At 45.9% G+C, this 27,325-nt stretch overlaps 1 protein-coding gene across 1 annotated transcript in view; it reads right to left on the minus strand.

Annotated features, from left to right (window-relative positions):
- LOC120981045 (malignant fibrous histiocytoma-amplified sequence 1 homolog) overlaps nucleotides 1–27,325 on the minus strand; it is a 70,340-nt gene that overhangs the window by 19,609 nt on the left and 23,406 nt on the right. Inside the window, exons 2-3 of the mRNA XM_040410512.1 lie at nucleotides 21,438–22,311; nucleotides 10,267–10,561 (exon numbers count right to left, since the gene is read on the minus strand). Coding sequence (XP_040266446.1) covers nucleotides 10,267–10,561; nucleotides 21,438–22,311 — 1,169 coding nt within the window. The remainder of the gene's footprint in view (nucleotides 1–10,266; nucleotides 10,562–21,437; nucleotides 22,312–27,325) is intronic.

The raw sequence follows: 27,325 nt of genomic DNA on the forward strand, positions 1-27,325 counted from the left end.
AGGGCTAGGTGGATGCCCTTGGGTAACCCTGCTGCATAACTTGAGGCTCAGACAGTTTCCCTGATATGCATGGGGGTGATGTGACAGACTGATGGGCTTGGTTTTCATGCGCCATCTGTGTGCTTTCTGCAGAAGACTGGGTGGGAGATAATGTGAACGTGCTGGATGCACTGTCGGCCACCCAATTGACTAATGCCTGTACCTGCTCAGGCCTTACCATCCTTAGAACGGCATTGGGCCCCACCAAATATCCCTGTAAATTCTGGCGGCTACTGGGACCTGAGGTAGTTGGTACACTAGGACGTGTGGCTGTGGCAAAACGGCCACGTCCTCTCCCAGCACCAGAGGGTCCACTAACACAACCACGACCATGTCCACGTCCGCGTCCCTTACTAGTTGTTTTCCTCATTGTTACCGTTCCCCACAATAAGAAAATATTATTCGGGCCAATGTATTGAATTAAAATTCAGGCCTTTTTTTACAGACACCTAACACTGTCGGGCTATCTATTTAGGTACCGTATTACACTAATACAGGCACACAAGTAATGACAGATTTGGTTGAATATAAATGTGAGGCCTATTTTTTACGCGCTGTGTGACAGATATACCTTTAATCACAGAATTAGACTTGTATCTGCACGGTAGCGTGTGTGTTAAGTTTTTCAGAATGACACTATCAGCACCTTCAATCTAAGATATCCTTTTTGGGATAGATTTAAAGTAGGCCTGATATAGCAGAAACTACTAATTTTGAGAATGGCAAATTTGGGAATAGTTTTTCAACCCAGAACAAAAACTGTGCTTTTACAGTCACTACAAATAATTTGACCAGCTAAAACAGTACAGATTTGGTTGAATATAAATGTGAGGCCTATTTTTTACGCGCTGTGTGACAGATATACCTTTAATCACAGAATTAGACTTGTATCTGCACGGTAGCGTGTGTGTTAAGTTTTTCAGAATGACACTATCAGCACCTTCAATCTAAGATATCCTTTTTGGGATAGATTTAAAGTAGGCCTGATATAGCAGAAACTACTAATTTTGAGAATGGCAAATTTGGGGATAGTTTTTCAACCCAGAACAAAAACTGTGCTTTTACGGTCACTACAAATAATTTGACCAGCTAAAACAGTACAGATTTGGTTGAATATAAATGTGAGGCCTATTTTTTACGCGCTATGTGACAGATATACCTTTAATCACAGAATTAGACTTGTATCTGCACGGTAGCGTGTGTGTTAAGTTTTTCAGAATGACACTATCAGCACCTTCAATCTAAGATATCCTTTTTGGGATAGATTTAAAGTAGGCCTGATATAGCAGAAACTACTAATTTTGAGAATGGCAAATTTGGGAATAGTTTTTCAACCCAGAACAAAAACTGTGCTTTTACGGTCACTACAAATAACTTGACCAGCTAAAACAGTACTGATTTGGAGGAATATAAATGTCAGGTCTATTTTTTAGGCGCTGGGTGACAGGCTCAACTTGCCCCTGATGTAGTATTAAGGCCAAAAAATAACCACACTATTGATGGTTAAATGCACTTGGGTGACACAGGCTCAGCCTGCACCTGATGTAGTATATGGCCAAAAAATAACCACACTGTTGATGGTTAAATGCACTTGGGTGACACAGGCTCAGCCTGCACCTGATGTAGTATATGGCCAAAAAATAACCACACTGTTGATGGTTAAATTCACTTGGGTGACACAGGCTCAGCCTGCACCTGATGTAGTATATGGCCAAAAAATAACCACACTGTTGATGGTTAAATGCACTTGGGTGACACAGACTCAGCCTGCACCTGATGTAGGATATAGCAAAAAATAACCACACTATTGATGGTTAAATGCACTTGGTGGTAGCTTGTGCTGGCGCACCACAAGCCACAAAATGGCCGCCGATCACCCCAGAAAAAAAGTGATATAAAAATGCTCTGGGCAGCCTAAAAAAAGTGAGCAATTCAATATCAGCACTTCAATGATCCACAGCTGGAGATCGATCACTGAATTAAGTCTTTTGGAGGAGTTAATCTGCCTAATCTCGCCCTAACGTCGCAGCAGCAACCTCTCTCTATGCTTGAATCAGCAGAGTGACGTGCAGCGCTACGTGACCCAAGCTTATATAGAGGCTGGGTCACATGCTGCACTGGCCAATCACAGCCATGCCAATAGTAGGCAAGGCTGTGATGGCCTCTTGGGGCAAGTAGTATGACGCTTGTTGATTGGCTGCTTTGCAGCCTTTCAAAAAGCGCCAAGAAAGCGCCGAACACCGAACCCGAACCCGGACTTTTACGAAAATGTTCGGGTTCGGGTCCGTGTCACGGACACCCCAAAATTCGGTACGAATGGTGCTCAGGTTTAGAACATTTATGCCTCGCTTCAGGCTCTGATTGCACAGCGTGCAAACCACTCACGTCTTGTCGTCAGCACATTGTCTGAAGAACTGCCACACCAGGGAACACCTTGGAGCTGGCTTTGGTGTGCTCAGTCCCTGCGTGCAGTGGGCAGTAGCAGGCATACTGGCTAGGGGACGGCAATTCTGCTTTTGCACCCTGTCCCTCTTTTGCTGTGCGGCTGGCGCTGTGTGACCACCACCTCTTCCTCCGAACTGAACACTTTATTCGAATGACCTTGATTCCATGTTGGGTCTAGGACCTCATCATCCTCCACATCATCTTCCACCCACTCTTCACCCCTGCCCTCCTTGCCGGCCTGCACATGGCAGAAAGCCGCAGCAGATGGCACCTCTGTTTCGTCATCACCATCACAGACGTGCTGCGGTGGTCCTCCCATGTCTACATCCTGAAACATAAGTGGTTGGGCATCAGTGCACTCAATCTCTTCCACTTCTCGGGCAGGGCTAGGTGGATGGCCCATGGAAACCCCACCAGCAGAGTCATCAAAAAGCATAAGAGACTGCTTGGCTGATTTGCAAGGGGGTGAGGTGAAAGACAGATACCCATGGGCTGCAGGTGCCAACTCTGCGGTTTCCACAGGGGACCGGGTGGGAGAAAAAATGTGAAAAAAGGGGTAGTGACGTTTTAAAACCTAACTTTTAATAGGATAGTTATAAATCCCAACTGGGAAAAGGACCCCTACCTGACAAACAAAACATAGACACAAAAGAACAGGGGACCTGGTGTGACAGGTACACCCAATGGTCAAATGAACAGGCACGTCCCGGGGTGGGGCGGGACGTGAGTGTTTGACCAATAAGCGTAAGTAAGCAAGATAGCGCTGGTACTGAAGACCGTGGCTTGTGCCGTGGTCTATAAGCATGCCAGGGAGGCAAAAAAGAAAGGGTAGGTCTTACCGGTGGATGGGCAAGAGGACCAGCCGGTCCAGTGCCCTTAGGGGAGATGTTCGCACGTATGGATGCGTCCCTTTGTGCAGGATGATGGTCACTTAGTGCAGGAGGGCCACAGGGAAGAAACTGTCCCTGGTGTTGCCCTACTTGGCCTAAAGCTGCCCTAAAGTGCCTGCTAATACGGGGTCCGATCCCCGCAAGGGGTGGCCCCGTCCGGAACCTAGCCCTAAAAACAGTGACCCTAGATAGCCCTGTAAGGACGGGAAAAGGGAAAGGCCCTATGGGGCTCAAATGGCCTGGGTCAGCCAATGAGAGAGAGAGGGAAGGGGATATGGGTGCTAATTTGGATAGATGTGTAAGGAAATCCTACACTAGTGTAGATAAATACTCTGTGTCCCTACGCGTTTCGTTGGAGAGTAAAAGGATGCTATATATGTCCTAAAATAAAGGAACTATAGGTAGTTGCCTATGGCAAACCCCACAACTCGTCGGGGGACAGGGGTAAAGGGTACAGTATACCTCCCCTACTCGCAACCTATCTGTATGATCAGGACAGATATGGGGGAGGGGAGGGAGAAAATGCAAGTGGCGCAGACTTGACGGGACTAGACAGTCCTAGATAACCCAGAATCCTATAAAATGAGAGAAAACACATAGTGGTGCAGTCAGTCTGGGGCGCGCAATACCTAGATATGGTTGCATAGTATGGCACTTAGTCTGATGGCATGTTGAATAAAGTTACTCACTGTTAGGCATGGGGGTCATGTGACTTCTCCTCATAGGATGCGGCACAGCAGATACAGGTGCCGACCATCTGCCTGGCGTCTGACAGCGCAAAAGGGCGCGCTGAGAGGTTTAAATGTGAGGTAGGAGGTCCTGAACGCATGCGCAGTGGGCGCCGCCGCCGCTCACGTGCTTGGGAAGGTGTCACGTGACGCGGGCGGACGCGTCCTTGAATGCGCATGCGCAGATAATAGAGCTGGCAGCCGCATCACGTAGTGAACTCACTACGTCACGCCTGCCCATATTAGTCATGTGATGGGGGCGTGGCAGTGACGGATCGCTGCAGGAGCTGTCCAGCTGTAAGTATGGGAGTGGCTGCTATGTGTCATAGTCCAGCCCCTACAACAGCATACGTACCGATGCTGGGGGAAGAGAGTGGCAATCCACCCCAGCATGGGACCAAGGAGGGGACTTATTTGGCAGTCCATTGGCGGGCATAGAAAGAAATAATAACAGCAATATAGGCCAAACAGCGCACGGCTATACATTAGGGTAGGAGACTAACTACAGAGAGTCGCTACCGAATGAAAGTCAATCAAACAGACAATCAAACCATCAAACGGGGGGCATAGCTGGAATATAACTTCCCCCTGCTAGAATAGTGATGACATATCCAATATCGCATATCGCAGAGCGGCCCCCAGGTTGATTTGGTCCGTACCATGAGAAATCAGCCCATGGTATATCTGGCATGTATGGGGTCAGAGATGGAAACCGCGATATGCGAATTAGGCATGGTGGAGATAATTAAGGGTAAGGCTCCAGACACATAAGGTCCCAGTGGGAGGGGAGACAAGTATGCAAGCGGTAAGTGTATATGGTCCATGCTGTAGGTAGCCAATCTTAAAAAGACTGTGTGCTAATGCTGTATATAATGTACAGTAAGCTGACCTAGGAGGGGATCACAGGAAACAGCCATATTGTAATTGGTCATTCAGGCCGAGGGGTTGGGTGGTCTTAAGTTTAAAAATCCACCAGGACTCCCTCTGGAGGATCTTTTTGTCCCAGTCTCCCCCTCTTGGTGGTCTCCTAATGTGTTCTAGGCCTATGAAAGTGATGACTGATTGGCGTCCGTCGTGGGCAGAATGAACGTGTCTTGCCACTGGGGTATCCCTGTTCTTGCGGATATCCCCCATGTGTTCACCTATGCGTACCCGCAGCTCCCTGCGGGTCTTGCCCACATATCTCATGCCGCACTCACAGGTTAGAAGGTAGATAACCCCAGTGGTGCGGCAATTGATGAAATCGCGGATATGATGGATAAAGCTCTCCGCATCCGCTGGCAGGGACTTACACTGTATGATGAATTTGCAGAAGGTGCAGCGGCCGCACCTAAAACAACCACGGACTGGACTAGGCAGCCACGTATTTTTCTTAGGGGGATTATAGTGGCTGTGGACGAAACGGTCTCGCAGATTAGTCCCCCTCCTAAAGGTCACTGACGGGTGGGGGCTAACTGCGTCGACCAGGTCAGGGTCCATCAAAAGGGTGCTCCAGTTCCGTCCAAGAATCTCTTTAATTTTGGCTGCAGCAGTGTCAAAAGTACCTATAACTCTTAGTATATTAGGACTCTCCACTTTCTGGTCCCCAGTTGGATGCAGCAGTCTAGTGCGCGTCGTCTGCTGTGCTCGCTGGTAGGCCTGTCTGAGGGTGTTGTCTGGGTATCCCCGTGCCAAGAAGCGTTCTCTCAGTTCACCTGCCTGCCGTGTGAATTCTTGCTGGTCAGAACAGTTACGTTTGAGCCGCAAGTATTGGCCCACAGGGATACCCCGCTTCAAAGGGACGGGATGGCAGCTGTCCCAGCGAAGCAGGGAATTGGTGGAGCTCTCCTTGCGGTATATGGTGGTCTGTAAACCCCCTTTAGTGTCTCTCGATATACATAGATCAAGGAAGGGGAGGTTGTTCTGTACAATGGATGAAGTAAACCTCAGATTAATACTGTTGTGATTTAACTCTTCCACCAGCCTACCGAAGTCGTCCTCTGAGCCGCTCCACAAGATGAAGATGTCATCTATGTAGCGGGCCCAGAGGACGATGAACTCCGTGTACCACCCAGGCACGTCACTGAAGACAGTGGTCTCTTCCCACCAGCCCAGGAGCAAGTTAGCATACGATGGCGCGCAGGAGCTGCCCATCGCGGTGCCCCTGAGCTGGTGGTAGATGCGTCCGTCAAAAAGGAAGCAATTGCTCGTAAGCACAAAGTTCAAAAGATGGATAACGAGCTCATTGTGCGCCGTGAACTGTGAACCTCTAGCCCTCAGATAATGGGCAGTGGCTGCAAGACCCTTGTCGTGGGGGATGGAAGAATACAGGGCCTCAACGTCGATGGAAGCCAGGAACCATCACATGGCAGAAAGCCGCAGCAGATGGCACCTCTGTTTCGTCATCACCATCACAGACGTGCTGCGGTGGTCCTCCCATGTCTACATCCTGAAACATAAGTGGTTGGGCATCAGTGCACTCAATCTCTTCCACTTCTCGGGCAGGGCTAGGTGGATGGCCCATGGAAACCCCACCAGCAGAGTCATCAAAAAGCATAAGAGACTGCTTGGCTGATTTGCAAGGGGGTGAGGTGAAAGACAGATACCCATGGGCTGCAGGTGCCAACTCTGCGGTTTCCACAGGGGACCGGGTGGGAGACAATGTGAAGGAACTGGAGACACTGTCAGCTATCCAATCTAGTACTGCCTCTACTTGTTCTGGCCTCACCATTCGTACACCGGTATTCGGGCCTACAAAATGAACATCCTGTCGCCTACGTGCACCTGAGGAAGGTGTTTTATTTGGGCGTGTAGCTGGCACAGATCAACCAAGTCCTCTCCCTGCAACAGGAGCTCCACCAGCAGTACCATGACCAGGGCCACGTCCCTTATTTGATACTCTCCTCATTGTTTGAGGTCACCCACCAAACTAGCAGACAGATTAACTATATTAATTTCCCTGTCACGTATGCAGTGCAGGTGTACCTCACACCAAACATGGGAAAATGTCACCCACCGAAATAACAGACGGATTAACTATATTAATTTTCCTGTCACATATGCAGTGCACTTGTATCTCACACCAAAAATGGTTATATGTCACCGGCCGAACTAACAGTCAGATTAACTATATTAATTTCCCTGTCACGTATGCAGTGCAGGTGTACCTCACACCAAAAATGTGAATATGTCACCCACCAAACTAACAGATGGATTAACTATATTAATTTCCCTGTCACGTATAAAGTGCACGTGTATCTCACACCAAAAATGGTATATGTCACCCATCGAACTAACAGACGGATTAACTATTCGAATTTTGTGTCAGGAGTACAAAAATGGTGCATTGCACCCACAAAAAAAATCGCTATAGGTCACCCACAGAATTAACAGCCAGATTTACTATTATATTTCTGTGTCAGGGGTGCAAAGCTGGTGTATTGCACCCATAAAAAATCATTGTAGGTCACCCACAAAACAAATAGCCAGATTCCTAACACTCTCCCTCGCTTCAGCTGCCTGCTTCCTGTCCCTGAACTACTCAGAGCTGATAGGCGGTGCTACACGTGATCCAGCTTGTATAGAGGCTGGGTCACATGATGCACCGGCCAATCACATCCATGCCATCACTAGGCATGGCTGTGATGTCTTCTAATTGCCCACAGCTTAAAAGCTTGTTGACTAGCTGCCCGGCAGCCTTTCAAAAGCTTTATTATATGTCTGAACACCGAGCCCGAACTTTTCCGGCAAAGTTCGAGTACAGGTACCCGAACTCGCAAGGTTCGGTACGGACCCGAACTTTACAGTTCAGGTTTGCTTAACGCTACTAATAACTTTCTGGGTGATGGATGTCTTAGCTGTAATCACCTTGCAGTGGTGTCTTTAATGCTGGTTGTAGCAGTTCACTCTTATGTCTAGTGTCTCAAGTAGTGGTGAGCGAATTGAAGTTAACGAAGTGGACTTCGATCCGAATTTCATATATACTTACCTCATCCATTTGCTTGTGGAGAGTCTGTGGCATCCATCTTGATTGAAGAAAACGTGCCAAATCTCACGTGTGCTGATGTGTAACGTTACCACATCATCATGCTGGCCAGGCACAGTGACGTCATCAGTGGTGATGTCATCACATTAGTGTGCACAAGATTTGACTCGTTTTTTTCAACAAGATGGCCGTGACAGCCTCTCCGTGATCAAATGGATGAGGTGAGTATGCACTTTTTTCACCCCTGATGAACCCCTGAAAGGCCTCAATGTGACCCTCAGATGCCACGATCACTGTTGAACGTGGCATCTGAGGGGTCAATGACGGGGGGCGGCACGATTGCCATTCTCTGTCATTGCCCCCGCGACATACAATGGAAGGCAGTTCATGACAAAGTACTTTGTCACTAATCGAATTTCTTGTCGAAGACTTTACTTCAGGGTAATGGTTGGTTGTTCTCTCCCGAGAACCCTCTTTTGGAGCAGGAGCTCAGGCTTGTGCTTCCGCTCATCCCTGTCTCAGCAGGAACTCCCCCCTCCTGGCAGGAAGAAGAACCAGCCCACTCCTACCAAAAGCAGAGGAACAGGGTGATTAGGCCTGTTCCCTGTCAACCCTTACCATCCATATCCTTAACCGGAAAATACGGCCAAATACATACAATAATACAAAAGATTATAATATAAAACTATTTAGAAATTGCAGTACCCCCAGTTTTCGGGTACTATGGATGCATCAGCTGATTATTGTTACAATATTATGTGCATCCACAAAATTGCAGTTAAAATGAATTTTCAATGTCACTGGATGTAACAGGTATGGTGCTGTATTCTACTGTATATAATAATGTCCATCTGTTATCTGTGGTGTTACATAGGACTGCAGGTGACATCTACTACATTATCTGTACACGGAGAGTTATCACTGTTATCTGTGGTGTTACATAGGACTGCAGGTACCATTTACTACGTTATCTGTACACGGAGAGTTATCACTGTGCTATCTGTGGTGTTACATAGGACTTCAAGTGATCTACTACATTATCTGTTAAAAGAGGCATGCCCACAGGCTGGAGGGGGGCGCAATTTTTGGTTTGCCCCGGGTTCTGGCAACAAACGTTACGCCACTGATTGTGAAGCATTTTTTGGTAAAGATTACATCAGGAAAAGGTGACAGGGGCTGTTATGCTAATATACTGTAAGCTATTGTATAGTGGGGTGCTGCATAGTGTGGGGTGCTATACGGCTCTACTGTATACTATGGGGTGCTGTATACTGTGGGGTGCTGTATACTGTGGGGTGCTGTATATTGTGGAGTGCTATACTGCTCTACTGTATAGTGTGGGGTGCTGTATGCTGTATAGTGTGGGGTGCTGTATAGTGTGGGGTGCTGTATAGTGTGGGGTGCTATACTGTATGCTATAGGATGCTATACTGCATACTGTGTGGTGCTGTATACTATAGGGTGCTATACTGCATACTGTGGGGTGTTGTATACTATAGGGTGCTATACTGCATACTGTGGGGTGCTGTATACTATAGGTTGCTATACTGCATACTGTGGGGTGCTGTATACTATAGGATGCTACACTGCATACTGTGGGGTGCTGTATACTATAGGATGCTATACTGCATACTGTGGGGTGCTGTATACTATAGGGTGCTATACTGCTACTGTGGGTGCTGTATACTCTACGATGCTATACTGCATACTGTGGGGTGCTGTATACTATAGGGTGCTATACTGCATACTGTGGGGTGCTGTATACTATAGGGTTCTATACTGCATACTGTGGGGTGCTGTATACTATAGGGTGCTATACTGCATACTGTGGGGTGCTGTATACTATAGGGTGCTATACTGCATACTGTGGGGTGCTAGGGTGAGCCGAGCCCCGGTCTCCTTCCTGCAGAACGGTGCCCACTTCCAGCTGAGCCCAGCTGCCCAGAGCACTGATCCTGAGCCTGCTGGAGTCTTCAGAACTATTCACTGTACTCTACGAAGTGTGTGGATTTTTTCTTTTGTGTGTGTGTTGTGGTAGAGGGCGTGATTGTATGCTAGGGTGTGGGAAGGCGGGATCAAGGGGGCCCAAGTGAATTCTTGCCCTGGATCCAATTAATATTAAAGACGGCCCTGAAAAGTATACACCCTGCATGGCTGTAACTGTACAAATCATTAAGTATGAAAAGAGGTGTTCACATACATTTACCGTGCAATTAGATAACTCTCTCAGCTTATCTGTCTGTTCCAGATAGAGCTCGGAGTCCTGACGTTCCTCCAGATTGTTTATAAAATGGGTGAGATTGGCCTTATGTTCATCAAGCAACCTGTAGATCCTTTCCTCAATGTCTTTACACTTCTCTTCCACTTCCCCTGGTTGGCATAGATCCGTGTGAGTGCCCACAGTAAGAACTACAGAATTTGGTACCCGCATGACCAGATTTTTAATCCAGAATCCAACAAGATCCATAAAAATCCGTTCATCGGCGACCTGGTACCTGTGTGAATACAAAAATGCAAATTAGCTTTTTTTGCAATTTTCACCAACACTGATGTTAGTGTATTTTACCTTGTATCAATGAGCGCATTTCATTTTCACTAAAATAGATATACAGAACTGTAGAAAAGCATAATGGTTCCTGATTTCCCATATATGACTTAAACCACCCAACATTTTGTAATTTTAAAATTGTCAAAACTGTTAATTTTGCTTGATCAAGTTCAGTGTTTAGCTTAAGGTGCCCATACACCTTCAAAGGCTATCAGCAATACACTCCCATCACTGGACAAAAGCACTGGGACATCTACACATTACACATCTTCACATCCCATTCTAAACCCATAGGTATTAATATGGAGTGGGTCACCCCTTTTGATGCTAAAACAGATTCCACTCTTCTGGGAAGGCTTTCCATGAGATTTTGGAGGGTGTCTGTGGGAATTTTTACCCATTCATCCAAAAAAGCATTTGTGAGGTCAGACACTGATGTTGGACAAGAGGGCCCGACTCACAGATTCCATTCTAGTTCATCCCAATGGTGCTTGATGGGCTTGATGTCAGGGCTTTGTGCAGGAAGGTCAAGTTCTACCACACCAAACTTACCCAACCATGTCTTTATGGAACTTACCTTGTGCACTGGGGCACAGTCATGCTGGAACAAAATAGGGCCTTCCCCAAAATTTTCCCACAAAGTTAGAAGCATGTAACTGTCCAAAATGCCTTGGAATGCTGAAGCATTAAGATTTCCCTTCACTGAAACTAAGGAGCCTAGACTAACCCCTGAAAAACAACCCCTTAACATTATCTATCCTCCACCCAACTACAGCTGGCCCAATGCAGTCAGGCAGGTAATATTCTCCTGGCAATCGCCAAACGCAGACATGTCCATCAGACTGTCAGATAGAGAAGGGTGGCAGTCGCAATCTGCGACTTCGCCCCACTCACGTCAGGTCTAAATAAGTGGCCGTGTAGAAAATGTTCTAAATGTAAGACAGCTCAGAAGCTGTCTTACAGTTAGAGCTGGCGCTGGATGCGCCAAAGTAATGGAGAAGCCAGCACCTCTTCATAACTACAGCGGATCCATCGTCGGCTTAGGGCTTTATTAAGACCAGCGTCTAAAACGCCGGTGTTAATAAATGTGCCCCTATGTGCCTCAGCACTTGTTGACCCCGCTCTGTAACTTTACGTGGTCTCCAATTCATGGCTAAGTTGCTGTGGTTCCTAAACACTTCCACTTTGCAATAATACCACTCACATTTGATCAGGGGTGTTTCTAGGGTCTCAGAAGATCCGGGCCCGAGCACCAATGAATATGGCCCAGTTCTCTAAGTCGCCCTCCCCCTGCACACCGCATTTTGCTGTATTTGCTATAAAGCAGCACATACCTCTCACTTCCAGAGCCTCCAGGTGACGTCTCCTCCGATGTAGATCTTATCTGTCATCATCTTCTCCATTTGGTCTGTACAATTTCTTTCAACCGCCTCGTCTCTGCAGCGTGTGATACACAGACATCTTAGCTTCCTCACATTTCTATCTTCATCTCACAACCTGGAGTCCCCACAGTGTTATCCTGCTGCTCGCTGTGCCCCCCAATACACCCAAATACTATCCTGAAGAAAAATGTGTGCCCCCATAGTAATAGTGCTCCTCATAGTCCCACCAATAGTAATTCCCTTCTAGAAAGCCCTCATTAGTAATACTGCCCCCTACAGTGCCCCCAACCGTTATAACGCTCCCAAAGAATGCCCCCATTAGTAATAATTCCCCCTACAGTCCACCAACTGTGATAACGCTCCCCAAGAGTGCCCCCATTAGTAGAAGAATCCTCCAGTATTAATAATACCCTCACAGAGCCCCCAGTAGAAATAAGGCCCCCCTATTGTTCCCCCAGTGGTAATAAAGCTATCTACAGACCCCTCAGTAGTAATAAGCCCCCCATAGTGCTCTTAGTAGAAATAAGGCGGAGCTATAAGTCCCTCCTATAGAGCCCCCAGTAGTAATAAGAACGCCTATAATGCCACTGGATTTATAATACCCCTACAGAGCCCCCAGTATTTATACTGCCATCTACTGTTAAAATGCTCACCCTGATGTGCCCCCAGTATTTATAATGCCCCCTGCAGTACCCCCTGTAGCTATATTCATCCATCCTCCATAGAGTCCCATGTAAATAACAGCACACCATCTCTCCAGCTCCCTCTCTATCTACAGCCCCCTCCAAAATACAGTCCCAGGTAAATAACATCAACTCCTCCGCAGCCGCCTTCAACATAGAGTCCCAAGTAAATAATATCACCCCCCTCCCCATCCGCCTCCAACATGCAATTCCATGTAAACATCACACCCTCAACATTCATTCCCATGTAAATAACATCATTCCCCCTACCAGCCACCTTCAACATACAGTCCCATGTAAATAACATCGCCACTCAACATTCAGTCCCATGTAAATGATATCACGCCCTCCTCAGACCCCTGTAACATGCAGTCCCATGTAAATAACATCACTGACTCCCCCAGCCCCCTCCGACATACAGTCCCATGCAAATAACATCACTCCCTCCCACTGCCGCCTCCAACATACAGTCCCATGTAAATAACATAATCCCCTCCCATAGCCGCCTTCAACATACAGTCCCATGTAAATATCACCCCCTCCCCAGCCACCTCCAACATATAGTCCCGTGTAAATAATATCACTCCCTCCCCCAGCCCTCTCCAACATACAGTCCCATGTAAATAACATCACTCCCTCCCCCAGCCCTCTCCAACATACAATCCCATGTAAATAACATCAATCCCTCCAATAGCCACCAACAACATACAGTCTATATAAATAACATCACCCCCTCCCCAGCCACCTCCAACAAACGGTCCCATGTAAATACCATCACTCCCTCCCCCAGCCCCCTCCAACATACAGTCCCATGTAAATAACATCACTCCCTCCTACAGCCACCATCAACATACAGTCCCATTTAAATAACATCACCACCTCCCCAGCCACCTCCAACATTCAGTCCCATGTAAATAACATCCCTCCCTTCAGCCCTAGCATACAGTCCCAGTTAAATAGCCACAACTCCCAGCATTTCTGTGCCCCCCATACCCTCCCCCCCTCCCCACACACACTTACCTCTCCTCATGTAGCAGACATCACCACATCTCCTCTCCTGCACTGGTCACATGATAGGTACTTGAGATCTTCCAGTGCATTAGATTCAAATGACGGCAATACAGTTGTATCTAGCAGGAAGGCAGGACATTCGGGGTCTGGGACAAAATATCAGGGGCCCAGTCCCCGAATGTATTAACCTAGCAACGCCCCTGCATTTGATTGTGGAATACATAGGAAGAAAGACATTTTACGGCCTGACTCGTTGCAGTGGTGGCATCCTATTGTCACGGCGGACGTGCACAGTTAACAGATAACACACCAACCAGGCTCTGGACGAGAGACAGGGAAAGGGTCACCTCTTAATTTATCCCTGACCTCTTTCCCTACAATGCTCAGCCCACAGACAAATCTTGATGGTAGATTTGCTGTGTCCACCAGCCTATACTAACAGAACCCTGAACTCCCTGAGATGGTGAAGTGGGGAGAAAGGAGCTGCCAGCTCGCACAGAACCTGGACGGGTAAGATGACATAAACAACCAAACAAGAAAAGACACTTATCTGCTGAGAGCAGGAACAAACAGCCAACCTTCCTTCCTAGCTTCCAAGACCACAATGATGAGTATAATCAGCTCAGAGCACTTTAGCTGGAGACTATTTAAACTAATGACTCCACCCAGTGCACCTGATGCGGGGCGGATCCAGCACAGCATCAAAACAAATACTAGACTCGTGCTGCAATCCTGGCTGACCTCCGCACATCGTCAGAGTGGGGCATGACAGTACCCCCCCTTCTACGGGTGACCTCCGGACACCCTGGACCAACCTTATCCGGATGGGACCTATGAAAGGCCCTCACCAGACGGCTGGCGTTGACATCTGACGCCGGAACCCACATCCTCTCCGCAGGACCGTACCCCCTCCAGTGAACCAGATACTGGAGGGAACCCCGCAGAACTCTTAAGGTCGAGAATCCTGGAGATCTCGAACTCCAAGTTTCCCTCGACCAGAACAGGAGGAGGAGGCAATGGCGATGGTACCACCGGTTTAACATATTTTTTTAGTAAAGACTTGTGGAAGACATCGTGGATCCTCCAAGTCTGCGGCAGATCAAGTCGAAATGCCACAGGATTGATCACAGCAGAAATCTTATATGGACCAACAAATCTTGGACCCAGTTTCCAAGATGGCATTCTCAACTTGATATTCCTAGTGGACAACCACACCAAATCACCCACACACAGGTCCGGACCAGTCACACGTCTCCTGTCAGCCATTCGTTTATACCTCTCACCCATCCTCTCCAAATTCCCTTGAATCCCCCGCCAGATAGAGGATAAGGCAGAAGAGAATCTCTCCTCCTCTGGCATCCCGGAGGAACCAGGCCCAGAAAAGGTACCAAATTGAGGATGGAAACCGTATGCGCCAAAAAATGGCGACTTACCTGTGGTCCCTGCCTACGGTTATTCAATGCAAATTCTGCTAAGGGCAAGAATGAGGACCAGTCCTCCTGATTCTCAGCCACAAAGCACCTCAAGTAGGTCTCCAGGTTTTGATTGGTACGCTCCGTCTGACCATTCGACTGTGGATGAAAAGCCGACGAGAAAGAAAGTTGAATGCCAAGTCGAGAGCAGAACGCCCTCCAAAACCTGGAGACAAACTGCGTGCCCCTATCAGAGACAATATCCGAAGGAATACAGTGCAATTTAACAATATTATCCACAAAAATCTGCGCAAGAGTCTTAGCATTAGGCAGACTTGTTAGTGGTATAAAGTGAGCCATTTTACTGAAACGATCGACTACCACCAAAATCACTGTTCTCCCGGAGGAACTCGGTAGGTCCGTAATAAAGTCCATGGACAAATGTGTCCAAGGACGAGATGGAATAGACAATGGAAGAAGTGAACCAGGCGGTCGAGTATGAGCAACCTTAGACCAAGCGCAGGTTTCACAAGCTGCCACGTAATTCTCAATACACTTACGCAAACCTGGCCACCAGAACCTCCGGGACACCAGATCACAGGTGGACTTACCACCAGGATGTCCAGCGAGAACAGTATCGTGATGTTCCTTAAACACCTTGTATCGTAGGCCCTCAGGAACAAACAACCTCCCTGGGGGACACGAACCAGGAGCCCCCTCCTGAGCTCCCAACACCTCCATCTCCAATTCAGGGTACAGAGCGGAGACCACCACTCCATCCGCCAAAATCGGCGCTGGATCTTCTGAATCACCTCCCCCAGGGAAGCTGCGAGACAAGGCATCTGCCTTGACGTTCTTGACCCCTGGGCGAAAGGTGACCACGAAATTGAACCTGGTAAAAAACAATGACCATCTGGCCTGTCTAGGGTTCAGACGCTTGGCAGATTGCAGGTAAGCCAAATTCTTATGGTCTGTATACACAGTAACGGGGTGAGAAGCCCCCTCTAACCAGTGACGCCATTCTTCAAAGGCCAATTTGATCGCCAACAACTCCCTATCTCCAACATCATAATTCCTCTCAGCGACCGAGAGCTTCCTGGAGAAGAAGGCACACGGGACCCACTTGACAGGAGAAGGACCCTGCGAAAGCACCGCCCCAACCCCCACCTCTGATGCATCGACCTCGACCACGAATGGCTGAGATACATCCGGCTGCACCAGAATGGGAGCAGACGCAAAACGCTCCTTAATAGCCGAAAAGGCCTGCAATGCCTCATCCGACCAGACAGAGACATCAGCGCCCTTCTTGGTCATATCAGTAAGAGGTTTGACTAGCGTGGAATAATTCTAAATACATTTTCTATAATAATTCGTAAACCCCAAAAATCGCATTAAAGCTTTCTGATTCTCCGGTCGGTCCCACTCCAGAACCGCCCGAACCTTTTCGGGGTCCATACGAAAACCAGAATCAGAAAGCATGTATCCCAAAAATGGAAGCTCTTGCACCGCAAATAAACATTTCTCCAATTTGGCGTATAACTTATTCTCCCGCAGGATCGTCAAAACCTGTCTCACATGATCCTGATGGGTCTTCAGATCAGGAGAATAAATTAAAATGTCATCAAGGTAGACTACTACGAACCTCCCCACCAAATGATGAAAAATATCATTGACGAATCGCTGAAATACCGCTGGCGCATTCGTCAACCCAAAAGGCATTACCAGGTTCTCAAAATGACCCTCGTGCGTATTGAAGGCCGTTTTCCACTCATCCCCCTCCTTGATCCTGATCAGATTGTATGCTCCTCTCAAATCCAACTTGGAGAACACCTTGGCTCCAACAATCTGATCAAAAAGATCAGAGATCAAAGGCAGGGGATATGGATCCCGGACTGTAATACGATTCAGCTCCCGGAAATCCAAACACGGTCTCAGTGATCCATCTTTCTTCTTCACAAAGAACAAACCTACAGCCACTGGAGACTTAGATGGTCTAATATGACCCTTTGCCAAACTCTCGGCGACATACTTTCGCATGACCTCTCTCTCGGGTTGAGAGAGGTTGTAGAGCCGAGACTTAGGCAACTTAGCCCCCGGAATGAGATTCACAGGACAATCATAGTCACGATGAGGGGGCAATTCCTGAGCCCCACCCTCCGCAAACACGTCCGAAAAATCTGAGAGATACTGAGGCAAGGCCGTAACGGACACTTCAGAAATAGATGTGACAAGACAATTATCCGAACAAAACTTGCTCCAACCAATGATTTGTCTCGCCTGCCAGTCTATAGTTGGGTTATGTTTAGACAACCATGGCAACCCCAAAACTATTGGAGCTGGCAAATCCTTCATGACGAAACAGGAAATAATCTCAGCATGTGAATCACCCACCATGAATATCATGAACAACGTGAGTAAGGCTCCCTTGAGAAAGAGGGGAAGAATCAATGGCAAAAACACGAATCTCGTTCTCTAACGTGCAAATACTTAGTCCCAAACCCTCAAGAAACAGAAAGTCAATTAAATTTACCCCAGCACCACAATCAAGAAAAACATCAACAAACACATTTCGAGACTCTAGCGCCACCATAGCTGAAAGGAGAAAACGGGAACTGCAGGGAACTTGCATACCAGTCTGCTCTACCACACCATTCATACTACCAAGTGTGAGGGAAGTTTTTTTTTTCTTTTTCTTTTTTCTTTATCACTCTCCCCTGTGGTTCAACATACGGACAAGAAAAAACAAAATGACCCCTCTTTCCACAAAAGAAACATAAATTGTGCGCTTTACGAAAGTCTCTATTATCCGAATGGAAAGATATCTGACCCAACTGCATGGGTTCCTCTCCTAGGCCAGAATAACAAGCAATATCTCCCTGGTGGAACAAAACTACACGCGGGAGGAATCCCCTGCACAGAGGGACCCTTACCCCTCTCTCTGATACGTCTATCCAAACGTATCGCCAAAGACATTGCATTTTCCAAAGTATCAGGGTATTCATGAAAAGCCAGAGCATCCTTCAACCTTTCAGATAACCCCTGACAAAACTGGCTACGTAACGCGGGGTCGTTCCACCCCGACTCAGTAGCCCACCTCCTAAACTCTGTGCAGTAAACCTCAGCAGTATGTTTACCCTGTAGTAAGTTACGTAATTTTGACTCTGCCATTGAAACTCGATCTGGGTCATCGTAAATCAATCCCAGGGCTTTAAAAAATTCCTCCACCGACCGGAGAGCCAGAGAACCGGGCGGCAGGGAAAAAGCCCAGGATTGCGCGTCCCCTTTCAGCAAAGACATGACGATACCCACCCTCTGATCCTCATCACCTGATGAAAATGGGCACAACGAAAGTACAACTTACATAATTCCTTGAAACGGAAAAAATCATCAGTACCCCCTGCAAATTTCTCCGGAAGAGCGACTTTAGGCTCCCCAACAATTTGACTTGTACCTGAAGCCAACACCCTCTGACACTGTGTGACCGTACTACGCAGATCCGCAACCTCCAGGGACAAACCCTGCATGCGGTCAACCAGTGCATCAATTGACGCCATCACATAAACGCTGAGCAATGGCAGTCACAGTCTGGGCGGATTATAATGTCACGGCGGACGTGCACAGTTAACAGATAACACACCAACCAGGCTCTGGACGAGAGACAGGGGAAGGGTCACCTCCTAATTTATCCCTGACCTCTTTCCCTACAATGCTCAGCCCACAGACAAATCTTGATGGTAGATTTGCTGTGTCCACCAGCCTATAATAACAGAACCCTGAACTCCCTGAGATGGTGAAGTGGGGAGAAAGGAGCTGCCAGCTCGCACAGAACCTGGACGGGTAAGATGACATAAACAACCAAACAAGAAAAGACACTTATCTGCTGAGAGCAGGAACAAACAGCCAACCTTCCTTCCTAGCTTCCAAGACCACAATGATGAGTATAATCCGCTCAGAGCACTTTAGCTGGAGACTATTTAAACTAATGACTCCACCCAGTGCACCTGATGCGGGGCGGATCCAGCACAGCATCAAAACAAATACTAGACTTGTGCTGCAATCCTGGCTGACCTCCGCACATCGTCAGAGTGGGGCATAACACCTATTTACAATACCACTATCAAATTCAGTGAGATCTTTAGAGCAAGCCATTTGTTGACAAAAGTCTAAAAAGGCAGACTGTATGGCTAGTGGCTGGATTTTATACAACTGTGACAATGGGACTGAATGAAATACCTGAATTTAATGATTGAGAGGTGTGTCACAATACTTTCATTCATATTGTGTATATTACACCTATCATTCCTAAGGGTACTTTCCCACTAGCCTTATTCTTTTCTGGCATTGAGTTCCGTCCTAGGGGCTCTATACCGTAAAAGAACTGATCAGTTTTATCCTAATTCATTCTGAATGGAGAGCAATCCGTTCAATATGCATCAGCATGTCTTCAGTTCAGTCTTTTTGCCATTTCAGGACGGAGAAAATACCGCAGCATGCTGCAGTTTTCTCTCCGGCCAAAAAGACTGAACACTTGCCGGAATGCCGGATCCGGCATTAATTTACATTGAAGTGTATTAGTGCCGGACCCGTCGTTAAGTGTTCCGGCAAAACGGATCCGGCATTCTGGTCTGTGCAAAAAATTATACCGGATCCGTTTTTCCGGATGACACCGGAGATACGGATCCGGCATTTCAATGCATTTGTCAGACGGATCAGGATCCATCTGACAAATGCTATCAGTTTGCATACGTTTTGGGCCGGAACTGCCTGCCGGAATCCTCTGCCGCAAGTGTGAAAGTACCCTAACTCCTCTATACAAATACACATTCAGTTCGGTCAAGTGTGTATGTATTCTCAATAAGTGAGTAGAAAGCTGTGGCCAGACACCTTTGGTGGCGGCTGGGCATTGAAATTCAACACACCCATATAATTATTTTCTCCCCCAGCAATCAATTTTGGGGGAGAGAGTCGGTAGCTCCACATACTCATTCAATTAAAATCCGGCCCAGTCAAAATCAGGGAGTATGGCCAACAATACGGAAATGTGTATGGAGTCTGTAGTTTAGCAGTTCATAAGCTTCATGGCTTGTTCATGGCCCAAGTGACTGTTACTTTACTCTATGTTAATATAATGTAAAAAAATATATATATATATATTGTAGGAAGGCGCAGGGGTCCGTCATTGACGGAAGGTACATATCACCTGGCCTCGGTGAGATAAGAACCAGTAATTTTGTGTGTCAGCGGCAGCTAGTGCTCGCTGACACTGTTGTACTTAGTATGGCTGTAAAGCCAATCTGGGCCGGTTCTTATTGGCAGCAGCCATAGATCAGAGTGGGTGGCTGTTCCCCACGTCCAGGCCAGGTTTTGGGCTGGGGTTTAAAAACCCAACCAGCAGCTCAGCTGGGTGTGGTGTGATTCTCCAAGTGATACTGAAGCTGTGGAATCTCTGTGTTTTGGGAGCTGAGGAGACCCGCCACGCTGCCAGGCTGAGAGCCGCATGAGAGCAGCCTGCTGTGGACTGCCAGGTGATTTGTGGAATTTTGCTGTGTGAATTAACACCAAGACCCTGTAAAGTGTTGTTTTTCCTTCTCTGCTTGTTTTGGTGTTAATAAACGCTGAACTTTTGTTTTTCAACCGTGGTCTTACCTCTGTATTGCGTCCGCTTACCCTGCCTACCAGAGCAAATCCCTACAATATATATAATGTATTTTATCATAGTTTAGGAAGCTATTTATTCCCAGATCTCAGAATTCACGCATGGTAAAACAGTCACGTTGTAAATGTATAACTGTAAAGTGTACCTATTGTTTTCATTTTTTCCATAAATCAATTGTGCATGCAAAAATAATAGATTCTGTAATATACCTTATGCTTTTTTCTCCATTTATCTGATACATATCAACTTCCTATACCAGACTATCACATTATCACAGTCTATTCACATGTAACTGTTTTGAATTTCTGCACTCACTGCAAAACAGCGCAGCTATCACTTCTTATGTCTTATGAGGGATCAGGTGATTGAACTCGATACTGAGGCTTGGAGAGAATAGGAAACTCACCGAGGACACTGATTAGAACCCTCTGCTAGTTCATTGAAAATAGGGTAATAATTTTGAGCTCTGTTCACACAGGCATCATTTACTTTCTGTGAGTTATTTGGGTATTTTTGATGACAAGAATATCCTGATCTACGGCAATATTCTTGCCATCAAAACTAGCAGAAACCTGACACAACCCATTATAAACCTATGGGAGGAGTAAGGATCCAGTTCAAAAATTCAAACTTCAATCTCATTTTTTCTGTATCTTTCTTGCTTTTCATCTCAACTTACCTACGTAGATTAACAACAAGAATGACAAGGGCATATGGAGTAATAAAAACATGATGAGTGACATAATACTCTAGATGTCCGGCAAAGTCCCAGAATAAAAATGCAACGTCTTGAATGTGAAATTCACTAATCTCTATTCCTACAGTTCTTTCCTTCAGAGATACAGGAACAGTGTGACCTTGTGTGAGGCTCCGGCTTACTGTGGTCTTCCCAGCCATACTTGCACCTATAAAAATAACTTTCACCCTCTTCTCCTCCTTGGCTTGGGTCTCTTGTAGTTGAAGGAAGTAACTGCGGATCTGTTTGAGGCCACCCACACATACTTCATCAGGTGGTTCTCTCAGATGGTTGCAGGAAACCTTGAACTTTTTCAAGGATAGACCAAGGAAGAGCTCAGCAGGCAGTTTTCGTAGTTTATTGTTCTCCAGATAGACTTCTTTCAAACTTTTTATTTCTAAGATACATTCAGGAAAGTCAGTAAATAGATTGTGGGATATGTTTAGGTACTGTAGTTTATAACAACTACCCAAGTCCATTGGTAACTTTGAAAGACGGTTGTTATTTAATTTCAGATGTTTAAGATCCTTTAGGTTGGGAAATATACCAGTGGGAATGGTCTGTATTTTATTTTGGTTTAGCTCCAACTTTTCTAAATGGATCAAACTCTGGATTTCCATGGGGAAATCAGTTAGCTCATTTTTGGAGAGAATTAAAATCTTGAGCTCCTGAAGATGGCATATTCCAGAGACACCTTTAAGTTTGTTCCTGTCAAGATTAAGGGTCTGAATTTTGGTGTCCACCAAAATGTCTGATGGAATGACCTTCAATCTCCTGAGAGACAAGTCTATTTGCTTTAGATGCAGCATTTCTTTGCCTGTTTGGGAACATGGAAGACAGGGTTATTCGAGAGAAGGTTGTTTATCACATGGATTATATGAGTGCTTTGATCTGTAACCCCTTCTGGACATATACAGTGCATGTTCGGTCTTTAAAGATGGTACCCACTTAGGAGCTGAGCAGGTGCCATAGTCACTGAGTGCCTGCTGCTGTTTTACACATCAGACACCTAGTGGCAGAGTGTGTGTTTAGCGATTACACCGATAATGGACTTTTAACCCCTCAGATGCGATAGTCAATTGCAATCTTATCCTGGGAGCGCTGCTCTACCCTAGACAGAACAGTTCAAATTCAAATCGCCCCTTTCCTCATTTAAAAATATAAATAAATAAACAATAATAAAGATCATTGACATCATTACATCCATACTATTAAAATGTAAAAGTATTTATGCTGTAGCATGAATAGTGTACCGAGAAAAAAAATCTAAATATCAGATTTGACATTTTTTGGTTACTTCTCCTCCCAGAAAAAAATCTAATAAGTGATCAAATGTCATACACCCCAAAATGGTATTATTAAAAACTAAAGATTGTCCCACAAAAAATGAGCCCTTACACAGCTCTGTAAACATAGATATACAAAAGTTATTGTGGGTCAGAATATAGCATGCAAAGAAAATTTATTAATTTTTATTAGAAAGTATTAAAACAAAAGAAAAAATGTAAAAATGTGGTATTGCTGTGATCATACTGACCCGGAAAATGAAGCTAACACTTTTACCGCATAGGGACTGCAGTAAAAATCAAGCCCATAAAACTATGGCAAATGATGCCATTAGAAAGTACAACTTGTCCTGCAAAAAAAAGACAAGCCCAGCTATATGAACAGAAAAATAAAAAAAAACTATGGCTTCTGGAGTAAAAAACAAAAAGGAAATAACAGAAAATCGCTGGGTTAGGGGTTAAATGAATGCAATAATTATTAAAAAACTTTTCTTATTAGTTGAATCAGGTTCCCTTTGTCTAATACATTTCGCATAGAAATCATTCATTATGAAATATATGCATTAAGTTAGCAAATACTGTATAATGTCATTGTAACAACTTCTACGCACAGGCATGAACCACCTTGCTCAGAACCTACCCAAATTTCATAAACATTAGAAAGAACATCATTATTACTATGTATTTAAATGGTACCATCATCTTCTGTTGCCTGAAGTGTGTATCGAAATAGTTAGTGTCTGATGTCATAAGAAAAGAAATTTGGTAAAAAACATATAGTCATCAAATCAGTCCTCAAGACTATGAGGATGACAAAGAAAAGAAGATCATGGGCAAAGTGTTGAGGGACAAAATGCAAGCAGGAGCCAAAGTGGTAGAGAGCTTTTCCTTGCTTTCTATGTGTAAATTGTCATATGTTTATAAATTCTTAACTTACTTTCAACTATACAAGAATTTCCTAACTTATCACATCTTTTATTTAAAAGTAACAAAAGGAAAGAAGGAAGGAGTGGACCACCAGACTATGGACTGACTGACTGCAAGGTTTATACTAGTCTGTGGACTGACTAACCATAGAATTTACTCTAGACCGTGGACTGACTGTAGTGTTTACACTAGACTATGCACTGACCATAGCATTTACACCAAACTATAGACCGACTAACCACAGCATTTACACTAGACTGTGGACGGACTGACTTCAGCATTTACTCCAGAATATGGACTGACAGACCACAGCATTTACACTATGTTATGGACTGATTGAACGCAGCTATATGCTAGATTATGGACTGTCTGACAACATTTACACCAGGCTATGCACTGACTGACTACAGCGTTTAAACCAGACTATTGACTAAATGACAGCAGTGTTTACACCAGGCTATGGACGGACTGACTGCAGTGTTTACACTAGACTATGGACGGACTGACTGCAGTGTTTACACTAGACTATGGACTGACCACAGTGTTTACACTAGACTATAGACTGACTGACCACAGTGTTTACATTAGACTATAGACTGACTGACCACAGTGTTTACACTAGACTATGGACTGACCGCAATATTTACACCAGACTATGGACTGACTGACCGCAGTGTTTACACCAGACTATGGACTGACCACAGTGTTTACACTAGACTATAGACTGACTGCAGTATTTACACTAGACTATGGACTGACCACAGTGTTTACACTAGACTATAGACTGACTGACCACAATGTTTACACTAGACTATGGACTGACTGACCGTGGTGTTTACACTAGACTATGGACTGACCGCAATATTTACACCAGACTATGGACTGACTGACCGCAGTGTTTACACCAGACTATGGATGGACTGACAGCAGTGTTTACACTAGACTATGGACTGACCGCAGTATTTACACCAGACTATGGACTGACTGCAGTGTTTACATCAGACTATGGATGGACTGACTGCAGTGTTTACACCAGACTATGGATGGACTGACAGCAATGTTTACATTAGACTATGGACTGACAGCAATGTTTACACCAGACTATGGACTGACCGCAATGTTTACACCAGACTATGGACTGACTGACTGCAGTGTTTGCACTAGACTATGAACTGACTGAAGCATTTACACTACATTGGCTGCAGAGACACATGTGACCCTGTCTGTGTGGATGTTGACAAACGAGGAGCAGAAGTACAGTGCAGTCAGCCTAGTATGTAAGTATGTTTCGCTTCACATGTCCCACTGGCTGGGGAACTCATTTAGGGGTAAATCAGGGGTCTTGTGTACCCCTGTATATTAGCTAATTTTGACCTCTGCAGACCTGACATATAATGGTAAATCAGCTAATATTGGTTGTTAAGGAGATCTGGCTGCAAGATGTCACCCCATTAATCACTCCGGCTAGTTTGGATGATCTGGTTGGCTAGGTGGATGTCTTCTTTTTCGCTTACAGACTGGAGTAGATGAGCTACTGATGTTTAATATTGATGAACTATCCTCAGGATGGTTCATCAATATCAGATTGGTGGGGGTCGAGTGCCAAGGACCCCTGCCAAGCAGCTGATTTAGGAGGCAGCAGCACTCTAGTGAGTGCCACAGCCCCCTCGCAGCTCGATAAGCACAGCACCATCCATTGGACAGCGGCTATGTCACATCTGTGACAGGTCTCAGAAGGTCTGAAAGATTATCTACGCATTAGTGATCTGACAGCCTCTTTTGGTTTCACTTTGTCTGTGTTTTGCTGGTATGTCCACACTTCCTGCTCAGGTGTGGATCATGTGACCTTTACCTCACCCTATTTAGTCTGACTTTTCCCATCACTCCTTGCTTGGGATAGCTTCATTTGGTCTTGGAAGAGCTGGAGTGTGGTTCATGTTGAAGTCCTGTTCATCCTTCATCCTCTGAAGTTAAGTGTCCCGCTTGTCGTGTTTTGTATTCCCCCCCCCCTGGTTGTTTACTAGGCCTCAGTGAGACGCTAGTTCCTTCACCAGGGAAGGAACGGTTGGTCTCTGCCCTGTCATTATCTTTAGGGCATCTGAGGGTCACTAGGGTTTTCTAGGTTCCCGTGTATGAGTATCTCTACCATCGAGAGGTGCCCATACAGATAGGAGTTAGGGCCAGGAGCAGGGTTTTATAGGTGGTGACCCTTTCCCTTCCCTAGTGGTGAGGCCTAGTGTCTTTCCCCTTGCTTCTTGATTGTCTTTTGGTGTTCTCCCCTACTACATCCGTGACATTATCCCAAGCCGATACCGCCATTTTTGTTCTGATCTGTGCAGCTATGGATACTATGTCTGCACTGGTCGAACAGATGCAGAATCTGACTTTGGAGGTAGCAGACCTCCGCGCAACTGTCTTGCAGATTCAGAGTCCACAGGCTGCTGTTTCCGATGGTGGGTCCCAGGCCTGTTCTGAACCGAAAGGTGGCTCTCCCAGACAGGTTTTCCGGGGGTAGTGACAATTTCATCCGGTTCAGGGAGTCATGTAAATTATACTTTAAGCTGCGTCCATACTCTTCTGGGGATGAGTGTCAACGTGTGGGTATGATTATTTCATTGCTTAAAGAGGACGCCCAATCTTGGGCTTTTTCTCTGCCGACCGGATCACCATCCCTCCGTTTGGTAGATGAATTCTTCAGAGCCTTGGGTCTCATCTAAAATGACCCGGATCGGATCTCTCAGGCCGAGACCAAGTTACGGAGTTTGCGGCAGGGAGAACGTTCCGCGGAGACCTATTGCTCTGAATTTAGGAGATGGGCTACCGATACCGAGTAGAACGATCCTGCTCTCCGTAGCCAATTCAGTCAGGGTCTCTCTGAGAGACTGCAGGACGTGTTGGCCTTTCATGAAAATCCTGTGTCATTGGAGGCAGCTATGTCCCTTGCTATACGTCTAGATAGACGCCTGAGGGATAGATCTAGGGGTCCTCACCTTCAGGACGTACTGTCCAATAAGGGTACTGCTTCCTTTGACACTTATGGTGAAGAGACACTGGTAGTTGCACCTTGTGATGAGCCTATGCAATTAGGAGGAGGTACTCCTGGCAAAAGCTTGGGTCATGTGAAAGGAGTCTGCTTTTATTGTGGCAAGAAGGGACATTTTGTAAATATTTGTCCGTACTTGCAGCATCAAGGTGTAAACAAAAAGAAAAAAACTTTTAATCCCCAAATTACTATTGGTGGTGTGGATGGGAAGCAAGAAAACCTACTTTTGTCTTTTACTGGTAGTACCCATTTTCTCCTGTCTGCCGAGGTGGCGCTAGAGTCCAAAACTGTGAAAATCAAAGCATTTATCGACAGTGGGGTAGGAGTTAACTTGATTTATGGAGCGTTTGTACGCATTCATGGGTTGACTACTAATGCATTAGAGAAAAGTATTTCTGTCTTTGCAATTGACTCAGCACCTCTCACCCAAAAATGCCTGTCGCAGGTAGTGAATGACATTCATTTAAGAGTAGGTGATTTGCATCATGAATCTATCTCCTGTTATGTATTGGAGGGTCTGCCTGCTCCGTTGGTGTTGGGCTTACCATGGTTAAGCAAACATAACCCTAACATCG

Source organism: Bufo bufo, chromosome 10 (genome assembly GCF_905171765.1).
Source record: "Bufo bufo chromosome 10, aBufBuf1.1, whole genome shotgun sequence".
Lineage (NCBI taxonomy): Eukaryota > Metazoa > Chordata > Amphibia > Anura > Bufonidae > Bufo > Bufo bufo.